At 38.1% G+C, this 20,674-nt stretch overlaps 1 protein-coding gene across 1 annotated transcript; it reads right to left on the bottom strand.

Moving 5' to 3' along the window:
* Nucleotides 1-298: 298 nt before the first annotated feature.
* Nucleotides 299-17,705, bottom strand: Mtfmt (mitochondrial methionyl-tRNA formyltransferase). The gene is made up of 9 exons (XM_026384855.2): nt 17,458-17,705; nt 14,477-14,686; nt 12,125-12,247; nt 11,481-11,583; nt 10,305-10,380; nt 6,551-6,642; nt 3,444-3,522; nt 2,565-2,647; nt 299-788 (listed from the first exon to the last, which is right to left on the bottom strand). Exons 1-9 carry the CDS (start codon nt 17,676-17,678, stop codon nt 588-590), a joined length of 1,188 nt encoding a protein of 395 aa, XP_026240640.2. The 5' UTR covers nt 17,679-17,705; the 3' UTR covers nt 299-587.
* Nucleotides 17,706-20,674: the final 2,969 nt, after the last annotated feature.

The following is a 20,674-nucleotide window of genomic DNA, read 5'->3' on the forward strand; positions in this document are numbered from 1 at the left end:
AAGACCCTGCCTCAAAATAAAAAAGGGTTGGGATGTAGATCCGTGTGAGATTGCTTGCCTAGCATGCATAAGGCTGTGAGTTCAATCCCTAGTACCACACACATACAAAAGTGAATTTATAGTACAAATCAACAGGACAGAGGTTATTAAATTATTATCTAGGTTTGCTACTTGATGAGCCCTAGCTGGAAGTGGAAATTAAAGAGCTAATTTTTGATACCTAATGAAGCTTAGAAATGTAGATTAAAAATTCCCAGAAATATAGTGCGCAGGGACACACAATTTTAAAAATTCAGTAAATGCACTATTTTAAAAGAACCTCTCTTCAGAATATATACATACCAGTCAGTTGCCCTTGCTCATGGGGAAAGATATATCTCCCAGAGTCTGACATTATAAATACAAAATTTATTTAAACTTCTTTTGTTATTAAAGTAGAAAAAGCTGCTTTTAACTATTACACAAAAAATGTGGAAAGTGAGGCAATCCATCTTTTTTATAATAATCTTTGAAAGTCAAAATAATTCCTTGTAAATAAGCCTTTTAATAAATTACAAATATGCAATAGGTTCTCGTCCATCTTCTTCCTAATTACTTAATGCACTGTTGCATAGCAACAACTTGTTTTCCGGCTTCTTCTTTGTTGGAAGTCTGAGTGTCTTAAATTTGCAATGGTTTGGTTGAACTTGGGAATTTTTCTGGTACCAGGGGTGCAAATATCCATTGTAGAAATCAGTTGCTGTTAATGTTTTCTTAAGCATTACCGATCGAACACCAATCCAGCCATCCTAAAGTGCAAAGGGTAAGCAGTGACTAGGCAAGTGGTGGCAAGACTGGAAAACTAAGTAAATTTTAGATTATAACATCTTTTATAATGGCAACAAACCAAAAATATCTACTGAATATACAGTTGTACATAACACCATACTAAGTAACATATATAATCAGTTTACTTCAAAAGTTTATTACCAAGGAGAGATAACTTACAGACCTGTATAAACCTATTTCAACACACAGGGAATAAAGTAAAAAAATGTTATATTGCCTCAGCAATTTAGCAAGGGACTATGCAACTTAGGGAGACCCCGTCTCAAAATTTAAAGAAAGGGGCGGGGGCAACACTTATTGGGTCCTCTCTTGCTCTGTTTGAGCTCTTTTCTGCTTACCTGAATAAATCCTACTCTTTTGTGCTAAAAAAAAAAAAAAAGAGGGGGGTGGTAACTAGGGATATAACTCACTGGTAAAATGCCCCTGAGGTCAATGCCCATTACCAAAAATAAAAATGCAAATCCCATTTTAGGAGTAGAAACTGATGCCCTCAGAAGGTGAGTTATTTTTTTTTTCCCAAGGTAACACAACTGGTGAGACTTTCAAATTCCCATGTTCTGAGAGCCTGTTTCTTCTGTGAGAACAAACTATAATAATGAAACAATATATACATAACTGGGTCAAGGACAGCAAGACATATTCCCAATAAGCAAATCATATTCTCCTGTTTTCGGAGAAGGTAAAGAGAGATGAAGAGAGGTTGATGGAAGACTTCTGTATCTATAGTTTGGGTGGGTTACATCAATCTAGCACACATTTTAAGCATTCCTTTTTTATTGGTGCATAATAATTATACAGAATAGTGGGTTTCATTGAGGCATGTCTATACATGCACATGACATATTTTGATCAATTTAAATCCCCAGTATCTCCCTTTCCAACTCCCCCAAGTCTCCTTTCTGTACCCAACTGATTTCCCTTTATTTTCATGAGATTCCCTTTTTTTTTCTTTTTCTTTCTAGCTTCCCTTTTCTTCTTTTCTAGAGAAAACATATGACCCTTGACTTTTTGAGTCTAGCTTACTTTGCTTATGATGCATCCAATTTTCCATAAAGGACATACTTTTATTCTTCTTTATGGCTGAATAAAACTCCATCTGTGTGAGTGTATGTGTATCACATTATTTTTATCCATTCACCTGACATTTGTTAATGCCCCTTTCTTGAGTGTGTAACATCTTACATAAATACCACTTGACAAAAAATATGGAATGCTTTTCAGTGGAACACACCATTATCTTATAAAATAATGGTTCTAGTTGGGCATGGTGGCACAAGCCTGTAAATCCCAATAACAGGTAGGGACACTAAGGCAGGAGGATCCCAAGTTCTAGGACAGCCTTAGCAACTCAGCAAGGACCTAAACAACTTAGCAAGACCCTGCCTCAAAATAAAAAATAAAAATAAAAAGTGCCCTGGGTTCAATCCCCAGCACCAAATTAATTAATTAATTGAATTTAAAAATAAAAAATAAAGAGAGCTAGTAGAGTGGCCCTGGATTCAACCCAGTATCAGAGAAAAAAAGAAAGCAATCATTATGGAATATTCTTCATTGAGAATGCCTTGGCAATCTTCACTGCTTTGAAAAATTTATGCTAGAAATTTTACTATTAAGAAAATTAGACTGTCCAATATGATTGGTAGGCAGTTAAGTGAAATCCTAACTAAGATGATAAATAATACAAACATAAATTCAGTAAAACAAATATGGTAATTTGAAACCAATGGAAAACATACCTTGCAGTAAACTAGCAATATTTTTGACTGTTTGTGGTATATTATTGATCCTGGAGTAAGAGTCTGTCTTGTTAGTTTTGCATCTAAAGAATGGTGGGGGGGGGGGAAGATATGAGACACAAAGAGAGGAAAAAATAATTATATAACTTTTTGGTACTTCTTAAAAATAAAAAACTACCTTGGGAGGCAGTACTAATATTGGAGAGGACACATTTCCTGATGCACTGGTTTTATAATATAAATACAGTGTTCTGTGTACATCACAAACCCAAAGAAAAGCTTCCTGTACCCATAAGAAGCTCCAAGTTATTTACTCAGTCTCCTGGTGATCACCTAAAAGTTCTATGATGTAATTTTGGGGGAATAACTACCCACCAGGGGAGACATACGGGATCCTTAGGATTTGCGCTGGCCCTTCCATCCCCACCCAAACCAGTCCCCATTCTTAGATTCCTGGAGAATTCCAACTACCTTTAGACTAGACCTTTGAGGACACTGATGGGCTTAAGAATAGATCTGTGGTGTGAAATGCTACACCCTGGCCTAGATTCTCACTGAGCTGCCCAGATATTTTCATTATGATATTCATCAGAATGAAATTAATCAAGTAATTTTGCAGCCCTGGAAGACCTTAATTTAGGAAGTCACAAAGCTTAAAATCGGAAAGGAACACTGCTCTACTTCCCAGGTTCTTGTGATGAAAAAATGCATGTGAATGGACACTGCAAAGAATAAAACATAAGGAGATGTAAAGTATTATCATTATTGAACTGAAACTATAAACAATCCTTACTCTCAATAAATGTGAACTGTGCTAAAAACAGACACATTTTCAAATAGATTATAAATGAAAAAAAATTTATAATCAAAAGTTGGTACCAGCAAGGACTAAATTGTTAACTTCTACAAAATCCAGAAGTTTAATGGTGTTCTCCATCCAGAGTGTCTGCAACGGAATCTGAAAATAAAATTAAAGGGAAAAAAAAAAGAGGGGAAAAAAAATTAAAGGAATGATAAATACACTCAACCTCCAAACCTGCTGCAACTACAGTTTTGTTAGTCTAGTCTGATTTTTCTCCTATGTACAGAGGAATCAGGGAATCAGTAACTAAATATTATGGAACAGAACACAAATGCAACTCTTTACATCAGTCTTTGCAATTAAACATTTATGCTTATGGAAGAGGCAAGCATTACATCACTTGTTAAAAAAAATTAGAAATTGACAGTATTCTGTATTTTAACCCCATAGGTAACTTACCACTGTTAACAGTCTCATGTGTTTCCCTGTACTTTTTCTACAAATGTTACCATTACAAAAATCTAAAACATACTGTTTTATAAGCAACTTGTTTCATTAGCACATACTGATCTATTTCACCTTGTATACACAACACAATATCTCATTTTATGCATGTAACATAAGTATACAACCAATACCTTTATGATATGACATTTCAGTTATTCCCAATTTTAAAATTATAAAATATAATAAAAATCCTTATTGACATATCTTTGAGCACATATATTTCTGCAGAATAGTTTGATTTCTTTTTGGTGGTGCTAGGATCAAACCCAAGGCCTTGTGATTTTTTTTTTTTTTAAGTCAGATGTTCACAATACCTTTGTTGTTTACTATTTATTTACTTATTTTTACATGGTACTGGGGATGGAACCCAGTGCCTTACATATGCTAGGCAAGCACTATACCTCTGAGCCCCAGCCCCAGCCCTTGTGATTTTTATCATAAAGCTCTCTCTTAAGCTGCAACATTTTTGGTTTGGGATTTTGTTGTTGTTTGTTTTGTTTTGTTTTGGTACCAGGGATTGAATCCAGGGACACTTAAACCACTGAGCCACATGCCTTGCCCTTTTAATTAATTTATTATTTTGAGATAGGGTCTTGCTAGGTGGCTTAGGGCCACTTTAAGTTGCTAAGGCTGGCTTTGAACTTGCAATTCTCCTGCCTCAACCTCCTGAGCCATTGAGTTTTTTTGTTTTGCTTTTTTAAATGATGTGTTTGGATTAAAGAGCATCAACATTGTCTGGGGATTACACATGAATCCTGCTTGCTTCTGACCTCACTTTATGCTAATCTCTACCTTGATGGCTCTGTATCAGCCACACCAGTCTCATTTCCATCCTTCAAACACATCCAGGTCTTTCTAACCTTGGGGTTGGTTGGTTGGTTTTGATAGCTTATTGAGACATAATTCACATAACATACAAGTCATCCTTTTTTTTTTTTTCTTGCAGTAGGGGGAATAAACCCAGGGCCTCATGCATGCTAGGCAAGTGCTCTACCACTGAGCTACATTCCCAGCCCCCAAATTCACTCTTTTAAAGCATATAATTCAGTGGTGTTCAGGTTCACAGAATTGTGCAACCATGGCACCAATTTTTTCACCATCAGCCTGACCCCCAAAAAGCCTACCATTAGCAAACACTCCCCATCACCCTCTCCCTTCAGGCACTGAATTTGCTTATTCTGGACATTTCATATAAATGGAACAAAACAATATATGATCTTTTGTGACTGGCTTCTTTTATTGGGCATAATGTTTTCAAAGTTTATACATGTTGTACCATATGGTTATGACTATGGCTGAGTAATATTCCATCTATAGATAAACTATATTTTATTTATATATCCATCATTTGTTGGACATTTGGGTCATTTACACTTTTTGTCTATTCCAAATAATGTTGTAAGTTTTTGTGTGGCCTTGCTTTCAAGTTTTTCTTGCTTTCAAGTAGTGCTGAGGATTGAGCCCAATACCTCACATGTGCAAGGCAAGTGCTCTACCACTGAGCCACAACCCAGCCCCTCAAAATTCATTCTTTTGATTATAAACATCTAGCACCATGTCCAAAACTTGTTTCTATTATTTTGACATTCTTGTAAAAAAAAAAAAGTCAATTGCCCATAAATGTTGATTCTATTCCACTAAGCTATAGCCAGTACCATGCTGTTTGATTGCTGTTGCTTTATTTAGAGAATTAGCCTTTTAATTCTTGTATGTGTTATGAATATTTTCAGTTTGCTGACTTTGAGCTACTAATAAGTACAAAATGAAGTTGAGATCCTCACTGAAGAACTTGGCATGCCACAGATACCCAATGGTAGTTCCCATTTTACCCACATTAATATCAGAGGTAGTCCATTAAAAAACACATTCTTGGTAAACTCAGAATTTAAATAATACAAATGGTCATCAAAAGAAAGGAAGGAAAAAAACAAAAAAAATTTGTCAGGGAACTGAGAATTTAACTTGGATATTTTAACAAGCTTTGACATTACAACTCCTCTTTGTGTATCACATGTAGAAATCAATGATTTAAAATCTGTTTGTAAAAAATTGGCCAAAGGGAAAAAGACATACTAGAAAGAGCACTGGATTAGGAGTTATAAGACTCAAATCATTTTTACGAGCACCTCTACCGTTATTCAACTAGTTTTCATTCCCCTTGACTGTGAAATGGAATTTGGTCATAGGAAACTGCAAAACTGGGGCTGCGTTGTGGCTCACCAGTAGAGCGCTCACCTAGCACATGCGAGACGCTGGGTTCAATCTCAGCACCACATAAAAATAATAATAAATAAAATAAAGGCATTTTAAATATTAAAAAAAGAAACTGCAAAACTTATATTTGAGGGGGCTGGGGACGTGGCTCAAGCGGTAGCGCGCTCGCCTGGCATGCGTGCGGCCGGGGTTCGATCCTCAGCACCACATACCAACAAAGATGTTGTGTCCGCCAAAAAACTAAAAAATAAATATTAAAAACAAAACAAAACAAACAAACTTATATTTGAAAGTAATTTATGAATGCTAATGCCTCCATCAAAATTTAAATAATACCTAAAAATAAATGTCAGGTTTTGTAGGTTTAGTTTATAAGATTCATTCCTAAATAAAAATATTCAGGAAGCAAATTACATACAAAAAACCCAATTAGATAAAATTGCAGCATGACTTCTCAACTTACTATATTTCCAATGGCACGATAAAGTCTGAATATTTGCTCTGAAGTTTGTTCCTCCCATTTTATACAGCTGGTACCAGCAGAAATCTTAGGAGCTACAAGGTAAAGCCAAGAGCAAGAAAGAACATCAGGTTCAATATTCAAGAATAAATAAATATTGATGCTGAATAACAATAACTTTTGTGTGTTCAAAATTTCCCACAATATGAAGTAAAAATAAATAAACCAAACCAGCACTAAAAGAAAACACAAGGGGTTGGGGTTGTGGCTCAGAGGAAGAGCATTCACCTAGCATGAGGCACTGGGTTCAATCCTCATCACCACATAAAAATAAAGGTATTGTGTCCATCTACAACTTAAAAAAAAAAAAAAGTTAAAAAGAAAACACAAGTGAACTACTTTATAATGTGGGAATAGAAAAGGCTCTTCTAACTAGGACTCAAAGTCCAGAAGCAATTAATGATTTTTTTTTTTTTTAACAAGAAAAAGAAATGCTGTAAGTTAAATCAAAAAACAAATGACAATGGGCTTGGGTTGTGGCTCAATGGTGGAGCACTTGCCTAGCACATGTGAAGCACTGGGCTTGATCCTCAGCACCACATACAAAAGTAAATAAAAAATAAAGTTATTAAAAGAAAAAAAAACACAAATGACAAGGCTGAGGACACAGCTTAGTGGCAGAATAAGTATTTGCAATGACAAACTGAGAGAATCTGCAGTTTATATCACAAAGGCTAATTTCTGTATTATATAAAGTACTCCTAAAAACTGAGGGGAAAAAAAAAGACCAAAACCCTGATTGAAAAATGAGCCAAAGGTAATGATAACTCTCAAAAAAAGGAAATGCAAACCGTCCTTACACATATATGAAAAGATCTACTATTTATTACTCCAGCAACTCAAGAAGCAGAGGCAGGAGGATTGCTAAGTTCAAGACCAGCCTTTGCAATTTAGTGAGGCCCTGAGCAATTTAGCAAGACCTTGTCTCAAAATAAAAATAAAAAGGGCTGGAGATGTAGTTCAGTGGTAGAGCATCCCTGGGTTTAATACTCAGTATCCCCTGACCAAAAAAAAAAAAAAAAGAGATTTTCAACATTACTCATACAAATAATGGACATTAAACTACTCCAAAATACAATTTCTCATCTACTGGATTAGGAAGTACAATGCACATTAAATTATTTATAGTAGTAGTATTTAAATAGCAAAAAACTGAAAACAACCCATCAATAGGGACTCTACTGAATAAATTATGATATATCCACACAATTGAGAATTATGTTGCCATAAAAAAGAAAGAGGCGGGCTCTAGATGTAGCTCAGTGGTAAAGCACTTGCCTAGCAAGAACAAGGCCCTAGGTTCAACCCCCACTACCATAAAAAAAAAAAAAAAAAAAGAAAGAAAGAAAGTTCTCTTAATAGCTAGTGGTCTCTACAATACATTGTTAAGTAAAAGGAAAATAACAAAATAACAATTATATGTTTTTGCTAATTTTGACAAAAGTAAAAACTGGAAGACTGAAGAAACTTGGTTTACACTGGAAAGCTCTGGTAGTCACCATTCCAATGATCAACTATTAATAAAAATAATTCTCTATAGATGGACAGAATAGAATAGAATTGGATGAGATGGGGATGAAAGGGGAACTTCTGAGCATACCTTCATAAATTGTTTTTATAATAATTTTTTTTTATTCTTTATTTCCCCCAGGACTGAGAATTGAAACCAGGGGTGCTCTACCACTGAGCTACCTCTACAGCCCTTTTTATTTTTTATTTTTAAGTCAGGGTCTTGCTCAGTTGACAGTTTGGCCTTGAACCTGCAATACTATTGCTTTAGCCTCTGGTACTAGAATTACATCTGTGTATGCCACTGTGCCAGGCCTAAATTATTTAATTTTTGAATCAACTAAATATTTAACATTTTCAAAAACCAAAATTTAATCACAAAGAGAAATAAAGCAACTCCTAAAACTGAAAACAAACTGAATAAACAAACCCTAGTAGTCAAAGTAGATAATAAAAATATGAGGAAAAAAACAATCACCTCCAGCAAGTCTTAAACATAGTAATTTGATTGTACATCTTAGTAGGATATAGTCTAAGGACAAAGAAAAAAATTACAAGAAATCTTAAATCTTAATAATTGCACTGCTAGTAGTAATATCAGTATTATAATATTGGAACTATTAAACACATAACAAATAAGTAGGGGTACTTGCACAGTGCAAAAGTATCACCCCAGAGATTATCTGTTAATTGCAGAAGGAAAAATACATTGTTACACTGTAAAGATCTGGTGGTCACCATTCTAATCAATGATCAAAGTTAGCGTTTCTATGCTTTCTCTTAGCTTTCTTTTCATGCAACATGATATCATGACTTGCCAAAGGTTGGAAGGGACAAAAGAAAGATTTTACTGAGTATATTCTTTTGAATGGTTTTAACTTCTGAATCAGGTGTATATTTTACATATTCAAAAATTAAAATTAAATCATAAAGAAAAATAAAAAGCAATGCCTAAGCTAGCACAAATGTTATTGAAATACAGTACCATCTATGAAATACTTTTTAAAAACTTCAAATCTGAATCTAGCCAAACCTTTAGAACTTCTAATTTATGCGAAATATAAGGGATATAAACTATACTAGAAGGAAACAAATCAGATAACTGACTTGGTCTCTTCAAGAAGTTAATGATATAATGGGGGGAAATAGTGGAGAAATTATTTTATTTATTTTTGATACCAGGATTGAACTCAGAGGCGCTTAACCACTGAGCCACATACCCAGCCCTTTTATTTTTTTAACTTTTTTAAAAAAATATTTATTTTTTAGTTGTAATTAGACACAATATGTTTATTTTATTTAGTTATATGTGGCGCTGAGATTCGAACCCAGGGCCTCACATATGCTAGATGAGCACTCTAGTGCTGAGCCACAACCCCAGCCCTCTTTTTTTTTTTTAACTTTTAAGACAGCATCTCATTGAGTTGCCTAGCACCTTGCTAAGTTGCTGAACTAGCTTTGTACTTACAATCCTCCTGCCTTATCCTCTTGAGCTGCTGGGATTACAACTGTGCCCAGTCCGGAGAAATTATTTTAAAGAGACAAAAGAGATATAACAACTAATAACTGGATCCTAAAGTTCTTTCTTTTTTAATTAAATAAAAAATTTCCCCTGGGTTCAATCCACAGCACTGCAAAAAACAACCAAAAAAATTACATTTATTTGATTGGGGCCTAATTAGGACTGAAACTTGTGAAAAGAGATTTGAACAGTTTTGTGTTCCCTGGATCCTTATTTAAAAAAAAAAAAAAGCTATAAAATACATTTTAGTAATTATTTTTCTAAAGAAATGCATAGTAAAATACTTAGAGATAAAAGGTCATTTTTCACACTTGCAAATAAATAAGCAAAATTTAAAATACACACACTAAATATATACACAGGAGGAAAATATGGTCATATATTAATAATTTATTGGGATAAATTGACATTCATTATACTAGTTTTTAAATTTGCTGCTACATTTAATATTTTTCAAAATAAAATTGTAAAAGTTGAATCCTTCATGAGACTATATGCTAAGAGGGAGAGGTGGAGCTTACCAACCATTCTTTGGAAAAGGACATACAAGTGGGCACTCACCCTTGTCAAAATTAAAGGAAAAGTACAGCAAAAAGCCAGTATTCAGATACCACCAGGACAAACAAAACCTTACACAAGATGTGAAGTCTCTGCAGTCTCACTCACCTTGTGTCACTCCCTCAGCAGGCTGCTGCTTTCCATTTTTCAGACTTTCAGGCAAATTTTTCAAAACTGAAATAAGCTACAAAGAGAGCACATGATATATTCAAGATGCACAGAAAAGCAAAGCAGAAATATCTTGTAGTTCAGCACCATGAAATTACCTATAATGTTAGCTGGGTGGCTACAGGTAGTAAATTGGCTTAAGCTATGTGAGGATGCAAGTTGAATTCAGTGGAGTTTTGGTGGAACTCCTCTTGATGGAGTGTAAGGCATTGATTTGTTTCCAGATAATTTGGGGCTTTCCCTGGCTGTGAAAGATCTCAGCATAAGGACAGCCTATGCTCAGCTACCTACATTCTTACCCCACAGAAAGCAGTGGAGCTCTCAGAAAGAATGTAATTTGGAGTTATACAGCTCTGTGTTCAAATCCCACTTCTACCACCTACTGCTGTCTTATTGTGCAGAAGTTATTTAACTTCTCTGTGGTATTCAATGTCATAATCTGTCAATCAATAGCAATTGTGCAAAGGTTTCTAGGAAGGGGGAAAAAACAAACAAACAGGGAATCTAAAACAGTTTTGGCACATGAGTTCATGCTCAATAAATGGCAGCCGATATTATCAGATCATTTCCAAGGGAGTGCCAAATAGGAAGTAACATCTATAGTTGTGGGAAAAAAATATTACACTATATAAAATTAGCTAGTTCAAATGAAAAATGTGAATTTAGTCACTAAGCATTTTTCTAGACCTATGGTTAACAGATTGAACAAGCTACGCAAAGCCACAGAGAGAACAAAGATCATCTATAGAAGGGTGGTCAGCAGAATTTCAGGGCATATAAATGCAAATGACTGGAACCCAAGACAGAGGGAGAGAAAAACTGAGTTACTTAATAAATGACTGTTAGTTCACTCTGACAGGCAGGCAAGGTACATATATGAGGAAGGAGAAAGAACCTGGGCAGATTAGTGTAAAGGCCTCAGCCTTTTTTAAGAACCCACTCTACAAATCCGAAAAGATTTACATGAGACCACAAATATGAGGCTACTTTTTAGGAAGCCAGGAAAAGAAAACAATAGAAGCTTAAAATTATAAATCATAAAAGTGTTCTTTCCTCAGAACCACTTGGGAGACCTACTGAGTGAGTGAAAAGCAGAGGAATATGGAAGAACTATACCATGTTGGCTCCTAGTCTTGATAACAATGCTTCTAGTTCTGTGGCAGTGCTCTTGGGTGGCACAGGGATGGTCTCCTGCTTGAGAATTGGGCCTACATCAAACCTAGGGAAAATCAAAAGTTGATAATGTGACTACTATTTCTTAAGATCAATGTTTGTCTACATAGCACAAAGATAGTTTATTGCAGCTTACAAATTTGACTGTCAGCCATTAGCAAGGTAGAAACATCAATTTGAAAGAAGAGCAAAATATGGCCTGTACTTAGATTTTTTTTTAAAGTAATCATTTCTTTTCTTTAGTTGTCGATGGACACTTATTTTATTTATCTATTTATGGTGCTGAGAATTGAACCCAGTGCCTCACACATACCAGGCAAGAGCTCTACCACTGAGCCACAGCCCCAGCCCTTACACAATGTTTTTTTATAGAAATCAGGTGTTCATAATTTATTTCAACTAACAAATTAACTATTTCATAAGGATTTTAAGGGCTTATGTTAGAAATTATGAAACAACAGAAAGGATATAAAAGCAAGGAAGTTGGAGAATTGAGCACTGTCCATTCACCCGTCCACTCAGGCACCCAAAAGATTGATATTAACATTTAAAATCAGAAAAGTCTCAAGAAAAAAAATACGTTCTACCTTTTAGGTCTAATTTGCATAATTGTCACTCCAGTAATCAGGTCTCCATGAAGCACTGTATGGATTATAGGGGCTGGACCACGCCATCGAGGGAGGCAACTGGGATGGACATTCAATATGCCGCTGAGTTCGAAAATGCAGAAATTAGTAAGTCAGTGGCTTTACTATTTAGTTACTACTACCTAAACTAATATAATACTGCTCATCCTTAAGCTTTCCCAGAAATTAAAAAAGATCAGAGAGCTAAATCTAGTCTTGAATCACCTTAAAAAACATAAGTCACATGTAAGTTCACTCTCTTACCATAAAAAAACCAATGAAACTTAATTAAAAAACAAAGCAAAAACAACCATTCATTATTCCAAAGTGTTCTATAAGAGCTTGTGATATCTGGAAGTTTTAAAATGCATTTATTACAATATGAGAAGAACCCCTCAAACCATATTGTGCACATCACAGACATAAGAAATTATACTGATGGTTATATCGTTTAATTTCTATTCATAGAATGCCTAAAGCAAGCTTCCTAAATCCCCATCTAATGATCTGTTCACCTTTGCTGTTTATCCCACTACACCTACCATGCACTGATGAGTAATTTAAATATTTTACTAATCTATCATTGGTTTGTCTCCGCCAGCATAAGCCTACACTTGAGTGTGTGTATGTGTGTGAGAGAAAGCCTTATAATTATTCCAAGTCCTACTGTACAGCCCAGTCCCACTCATCCAACAAATATTCACTGGGTACAATCTGTGTGCAGACACTAAGTGCTAGCTAGGGATTTAAGTGTTAGAAAAAAACAAAAAAACAAAAACTCCTGCCCTTATATGCAAAGAGTGGAAGATAAACAATAAAACAAACAAACAACAAAAAAAAAAACACTGTATGTTAAAAGTTTGCCAGATGGTGCTGAAGTCTAGAGCAGAGAAAGGGATAGGAGTACTGGGTGGGAGATCACAATTGGGGGGGGGCAGGAATACTGTGGATTAAATCTAGAACATTGCTCATGAACTTTAGCACTGAGTTAAATCTTCAGCTCTTTTTATTTTTTTGAGATAGGATCTCACTAAGTTGCCCGGCTGGCCTCAAACTTGTGATCCTGCCTCAGCCTCTCAAGCAGCTGAGATTACAGGCATGCACCACCATGCGTGGCTTACAATTTCAATAGTGGTCTTAGAAAGCTTTACCAACAAGACACTTGAGCAAAGACAATGAATAGGTAAGGGAATAAGCCATGCAGATAGTCATGAGTTGCTTAATCAAGGGGATATGTCTTGAGAAACACACTGTGAGGTGATTCTGTTCTGTGAAAATTAGGGCATGTATTCACACAAACTAAGATGACAATGACATCACTAGGCAATATAACCTATGGGTAGCTATCAAATATGCTGCCATTGACTGAAATGTCGTTATGTGGTGCATGACTATCATACAGGAAAAAAGCTTTCTAGGCAGATGGAACTTTAAATACAAAGATCTTAAAAAAGTAAATGCTTAGTATAATAAGGAGGTCAATGTGGATGGAATACAGTGAACCAGAGGAACAGTTCCTAGGTGAGGTCAGACAGCCAGAGGAGACAAAACATGTAGGTCCTTGTAAGCCAACAAAAAAATTTTGCCTTTTATTCTGAATGAAATGCTCAGAGGATTTGGAGCAAAATTACATGATCTGACTTGTGCTTTTAAAGGATCACTTTGGTTGCTGGGTTGGTAAAAGACAGAAGGGCCAAGGATAAAGGCAGAGATGACACAGGAGACTACTGCAGTAATGGAGGAAAGTGCAACTATGAGATGGTTTTGAAGGTAGAGGAGTAGAATATCCTGAAGGACTGAAGATATCCTGAAGGACTGAACATATTCTGATGCCAGGAGATAAATCAAGAACAACTCAGGCCCATCCAACTAGACGGGCAGAGTTGTCTCTACTGAGATAATGATTTCAAAAGGTTTTGGACATCTTGAACATAAGGTACCTATCAGACCTCAAAGCAGAGGTAAAGAGAATGGAATAGGTATTAGAGGCCTGGAGTTCTAGGAAAGAGCTGTTCTGGAGGGACAAATTTAGGAGTTGTGTGCACATATAGAGAATTTCCTTTTTCATTACCTGGGAATGAACCAAGAACTTTGTGCATGCTAGGCAAGCACTCTGCGGCTGAGCTACATCCCAAACTATATATATGGAATTTAAATGAGGTTAGATTAAAGCCCATTGAGTGTGATAAAGAACTCAACACACTTCAACAATTCATGCCACAAGTATAGAGTTCAAATTATCAAATTTTAAATACCAGGTCCTTTTATAAAGACCAAAGTCTGTATACTGTATTTCCTTGTAAATAAACTTACTAGGGAAATTTAAGAATAAGAGTCTCACTCAAAAGTCGGCCAAAGGAAGCCACTACTCCAACATCGTACTCTCCAGATCCCACATCTGGCCACTCGTGCACTGGAAGCTGAGACTGCACAGCATACTGCTTTACTGGAAGTCCTTTTGGTGATGGTGAAGGCACTGTCACCACCTCCAGTTTTTCAATTAACACTTCTTCTTTGTTCTCCCTAAATTAAAAAAGATTAGAGAAAAATGTGAGAGCTCTAGGGCCATGGCTCAAAGGTAAGGTACTTCACACATACTGTTATTTATTTATTTATTATTATTATTATTATTATTATTATTAAATTCATGAAGCATTTAGGGCTAAATGATTAAAATGAGTGCAACCAAGAGACTGAATTTTTACTTTTTTATTTAATTTTAATCATTTTAAAGAATCACATTTAGACAGCATCATTCTAGAGATTTCCTATGCATACAAAAACATACAATTGAGATATTACACTTACTATTCTGTATTTTGCTTTTTCCCCCCTAACAATACTATACATGTTATTATGTGAGTCTTTTTTAAAAATAATGTTCTAGTTGTGGATGGACACAAAACCTTTATTTATTTATTTTCATGTGGTGCTGAGGATCAAAACCCAGTGCCTCACACTTGTGAAGCAAGCGCTCTGCCACTGAGCCACAATCCCGCCTATGTGAGTCTTTTTTTTTTTTTTTTTAAATAAAATTGGTTAAATATCCACATGCTTGTATATGCTCTGAACATGTCTAAAATAAGAAACCGAAAGCAGTGGCTGTCTCTGGAGAGAAGAAGTGAAAAATGGAAGACAGGGGAGGAAGGAAATGCCTTTTTGCTGTGCATCCTTTTGTATCATAACCACATGCCATTCAAAAAACACAATACTTGTTTTTTGTTTTTGCAGTGCTAGGGATCAAACCAGGGCCTTGAGCACTCTAGGCAAACACTCTACCAATAAGTTACATCCCCTTAAATTTTTTTAATATTTTAAATATGGTTTTAATTGAATTTAATTCAGAAGGAGGTGGGGAAGTACTGAGCACTAAACCCAGGGGTACTTTATCACTGAGTTATATCCCCAACACTTTTTTTTTTTTAAAGAAAGAGTGAGAGAGAGGGAGAGAGAGAGGGAGAGAGAGAGGGAGAGAGAGAGAGAATGTTAATATTTATTTTTTAGTATTTGGTGGACACAACATCTTTGTCTGCATGTGGTGCTGAGGATCGAACCCGGGCCGCAAGCATGCCAGGTGAGCGCGCTACTGCCTGAGCCACATTCCCAGCCCCCCCAACACTTTTTTTAAGAAGTTTTATTTTGAGATAGGGTCTGGTTAATTTTCCAAACTTGTGATCCTCCTATCTCAGCCTCCCCAGGAGCTAACATTACAAGCATGTAGCATTGCTCCAAATCCCGAAAGAACAAATTAAAAAATAAACCAAATTCATCCCATGAACATCATTTTATGGGATCACATGTAGCACTACCTCATTCTTCTTACCTGCTAGAGATTATTCCAGTATACTTACATTCCTTCATTTATGGGTGCTGGGGTTAAAACCCAGAGCTTCACACATAAGTGTCACATTGTACCACTGAATACACCCCAGCCTGCAGGGTCTGAATGTTCACTTATTAAACAGGCATGCATATGTTGAAGAATTAAGAGAAAAGGAATATATACCAGGGCATTAAAAAGAAAGCATATAGCCAAGTGTGGTGGCACACGCTTGTAAACCCAGTGATTCAGAAGGCTGACACAAGAAAATAACAGGATCAAGGGCAGCTTGGACAGTTTAGTAAGACCCTATCTCAAAATTCAAACTAAATGGGGGGGGGAGGCAGTACCTCAGGGGTAGAGTGCCCCTGGGTTAAATTCCCAATACCACAGACATACACACCCCAAAACAATCAAGCAAACAAGCTTAGAGTAATGAAGCTGTCAAGTGAAGCATCATCAGAAGGGTCAGTGTCAAATGCATGTGGCAATATGGGAAACAAGATAGGAAGTGTGTGCAACCAGAACATGATGTGAAAGGTGTCCAGGGGTGTGTGGAGAGAGGAATACAATAAACAAGGGATTCTAAACATACAGAAAGAAGTGATGAAGTGAAATACAGAAATGAGGTGGTGGTGGGGGGTATCAGGAAAAAAACAGAATGGAGAAAGAAAAAACACAAATTGGGGAAAGAAAGCAGAACACTATGTATGGTATTGCCACCACACACTATGGAGTTTGGGGAAGGATGAATTTCAAACAATTTCTTCCTCCCAGTAAACAAGATGTTAAATTTCATACATACTAAATGTACTCCTAAGAATTCTAATTTATAAATGTATTCATTTAAAAAAATTGTTTTGGGGATGTCCTCCTTTCAGGCCCAGAAAAGTGGGTCCTGCTGTGTACTAGGTGGACCAGGGAACAGGAGTGAGATGCAGGTGCACAAAAAGGTGCCAAGCCTAGATATTATAAAAAAAAAAAAAAAAAAAAAAAAAAAAAAAAAGCCCTAAGGATTAGAGGCTACAAATTACATGGCTGGTAGGTAGCAAAATGATTGGAAAGGGGAGAACTCTGAAGTCAGAACTGATTTGGGCTCCAATCAGCTCAGCTGATGACCTTGGGCAATGCCTTAACCTCTCTGAGTCCGATATCCGCACACCCAACACCGGCAGGGAGGCGGTAGGCCTGGTCCGAGTTGCTGCAGGAAAAGTGCCTACCACTGGCTCGGCACCGCTGGGTGGCGCTTGGAAAACCGACGGCGCAGGGAGTGTAGACCGGACAGTACTGGGCGCCCAAAGCCTGACCAGCAGGTGTGGCACACCTTCCCGGCGAGCCGAGACGCCGAGATTTGGGCCTATGCCACCAAGGTGCTGCTGCTTTCCACCAAGAGGAGTCCAAACACTCCGGAGACGGTCGCACAGGGTCAGCAAGGACACCTTCAGCGCCAGGCCCCCCAGCCCGGCCCGGGTACCTGGCGGCGTGCAGCGCCCGCAAAGTCTCCTGGGCGAACTGGTCTGTACCGAAGAAGAGCACACGCCAGGGCGGCTTCTTGCGGACTCGGGTGTCCCGGCCGTCCTCCCCGCCGAGGGACCCGCGGAGCCTGGCCCGAACCCGCCACTGCGAGGTCGGCCTGCCGCCCGCGGCGCCATGACCCAACCCTGGTCCCCAGCAGCGCCGCACCAAAATCCTCATAGCCTCTGCCCGCCGCGGCCCACCCGGCGCAGGCGCGTCGGGGCGGAGATAAGCGCTCGGGGCGGGGCCTGGAGGGAACCCGATGGGCTGGGCCTGTAAGCGGCTGGGGGTGGGGCCGGTCTAATTGGAAGCTTGGGAGTCTGTGCTGGAGCTGACCAAAGAATTTGCGAGTTCCATCGTTGTGTTTATATGCACTATTTAGCCAATATCCCAAAGTAACTCTTTTGGGAACAAATCATGTGCTTTCAGACAATGAAACCTTATTTATTTAATGAGGTATCATTTTCTCAACCATCATAACTAATATTTACTGAATACTATGTGCCACCCTTTGGCTAAGTATTTAATATCCATTATTTCAGTTAATCCTCACATTATATGTCCGAGGTGGTTATTTTCCATTTTACTGTACAGAAACTGAGGCTCAGTAAAGTTAAGGACTTATAAGTGCTTAAGGTCTTTCTAGTGTCTAAGGTCTGCACAGCTAGTAAATGGCTGAGCAGGGGTAGGACCCTTATTCCTTTAGCTCCAAAGCCTGTGATCCCAACCATTTGGCTTTCACAGCAATCCTACGTCTGGATTTTGCACCTGAGAAAACAGGTTTGGTAACTTGCCCATAATCACCTTAATGAGTTGAAGGCTCCTGTTTTTCCACCCTGGTATTGGGAATTGAACCCAGGGGAACTCTACCATTAAGCTACATCCCAAGCCCTTTTATTTTATTTTTAAATTTTGATACAGGGTCTCACTAAGTTGCCCAGGCTGGCCTTGAACTTGGATTCTCCTACCTGAGCCTCCTCTGCTGCTGGAATTACAGGTGTGCACTACTAGGTATTGCAGTCTTCTCAAATATTCACACATCCATGAAAATGGCTTTGACTGTAGAGCAGTACAAGGGGTCCACCCTAGTCCTATTCTTACTGCCTTCCCCATCAGACAGTCTTAAACCCAGTGACCATGGACCAGATCTTTTTGTGCACATCCTTGCTCCAGTGCCTTTGCACATGCTGTCCTTCCTAGACTGCTCAACCATGTCTCTTCCTTTCTAAATGGTATTCATTCTTCAGAATACTGATCTCTTGCCTCCATGGATGTCTTGCTCCATGTGCCCACCCCCTTTAAAACTGTGTAAAGACCTTTTCTTTTTCATTGGGTTTAGCTTAATTGAGGAAAGTTGTTTGATGTGTGCATAGGCATTAACAGATTTTCCAGTGTTAAGAACTCATCTATACATTCAATAGAGAGAGAGAAAGAGGAAGAGATTCCATTGGTTCTTCTCATTTGATCACATAAAGAAGATAAGTGAAATAGGACCCCCAAGCCCTCTGTTCCCTTAATCAAGTTCTGTTCCATTATCCTTTCCTGTGATAAGTGAATGTGATTCTAACATTAAAAAAAAACAACAACAACAGTCTTTTCCCATACAATAAGATCTAAAAATACAACCCCAACTATCTGGCTTTTCACAGTAGATTTTGGCTTCTTTGTTAAATGTGACTCTTTGTGTTTGTTTTTGTGTCATTTCTTCCCATTTTTTTTTTGCGGGGGAGGGGGTGGATGGGAGTGGGGATGGCGGTGAGGGTTACCAAAGATTGATCGCAGGGGTACTTAACCCCTGAGCCACATTCCCAGCCCTTTTTATTTTTTGAGAAAGAGTCTCATTAAGTTACTTAGGGCCTTGCCAAATTGCTGAGACTGGCTTTGAACTTGAGATCCTCCTGCCTCAGCCTCCTGAGCTGTTGGGCTTATAGGCATGCGTCACCACAGCCAGCTGGATTTTTAACTCCTTGCCTTAGAGAGCCTGCCTTATGTCACATGTAATTTTCAGCAACCCCCAAATTCTCCCATGTAGCTCTGCCCTCTAGAACTGGCTTGAAACACTTGTCCTCAGCCTACCACACAGTGACTGCTCTCTGAGGAACTGATGCCAATTTATTTTCCTTCCTCCAGAGAGCTGCTTCCCAACATTAACATTGAACTTTCTCATGGATGGCTTTTTGATTTGCAGCAAATTTCTTAAAAAAAAGAAAGAAAGAAAGAAAGAAAAGAAAAGAAAAGAAAGGAAGGAAGGAAGAAAAAGAAGAGAAAAGCCAAATATATTATTGTAATAGCTGAGGTTTTCCCAGGCCATTTCCCAGTGAAAATATTTCTGAAGCTCTTAGTAGTGAGTTAGGGGCTTAAGAGGAGGGGGGACCACTTCCAAGCACAAATATATGCCCCTCTGGAACTACCTTAAGCACAGAGAAAAGATGAGGACTCTGGTTGGAATGACAAGAAAATTTATTGTAATAAATTAAGACTCCCAAAAAGCATCTCCAAGGGGAGAGGAACCCAAATAATGCTGTCAGTTGATGCTCCAGTTTCCAGAAATTTCTATTCCCTGATGAATAGAGCATGTGTGCACAACAAATAGCAGTGCCACTGACTGAGAAAGAACCTGTGTGGTGACGAACATCACAACAGTTCATCTTCTGGTGTATTGAAACAAGTGTTTAGAACAGAAACTGGAAATATTTGGTAGTAACAGTGGGAGAGGCCACCATGACTGTGGGGCTGGAGGTAGCAGGGAACACGGCCTGTCCCTGTTCCCATCATCCCACCCTGGGCCTAACTTGTGTGTATTATTTCTGTGGGGTGAGACCTACCATAGACCTAATGTGTGCGCGACAGTGCGACTTTTGGTGTTGAGTCAAAAGCAGGGGACGGAGAGAGCTGTGGGAACGATGAGGCAGTGGCAGGAGGAGGAAGATGGCCAGAGCTCTGGTTAGTAAGGGGGCCGATGCCTGAATCCACAAGAACTCCTGCCTGTGGCCAGAAAGGCAATGGCACATGTGACCAGGGGAAGGTCTGCCATACACAGGCATTGGCTCAGTGCCTGGGTAAGAACTGATCGGAGGGGCACAGTTAGTGAAGCCTTTTAGGACAAACTTCCCTGAACAGCGGCTCCTTGCGCTGCACCGCCATCTCCTGCCTGTGGTTGCATCAGAATTCTGCTC

The sequence above is a fragment of the Urocitellus parryii genome, chromosome 6, assembly GCF_045843805.1.
Source record: "Urocitellus parryii isolate mUroPar1 chromosome 6, mUroPar1.hap1, whole genome shotgun sequence".
NCBI classification, from domain to species: Eukaryota; Metazoa; Chordata; class Mammalia; order Rodentia; family Sciuridae; genus Urocitellus; species Urocitellus parryii.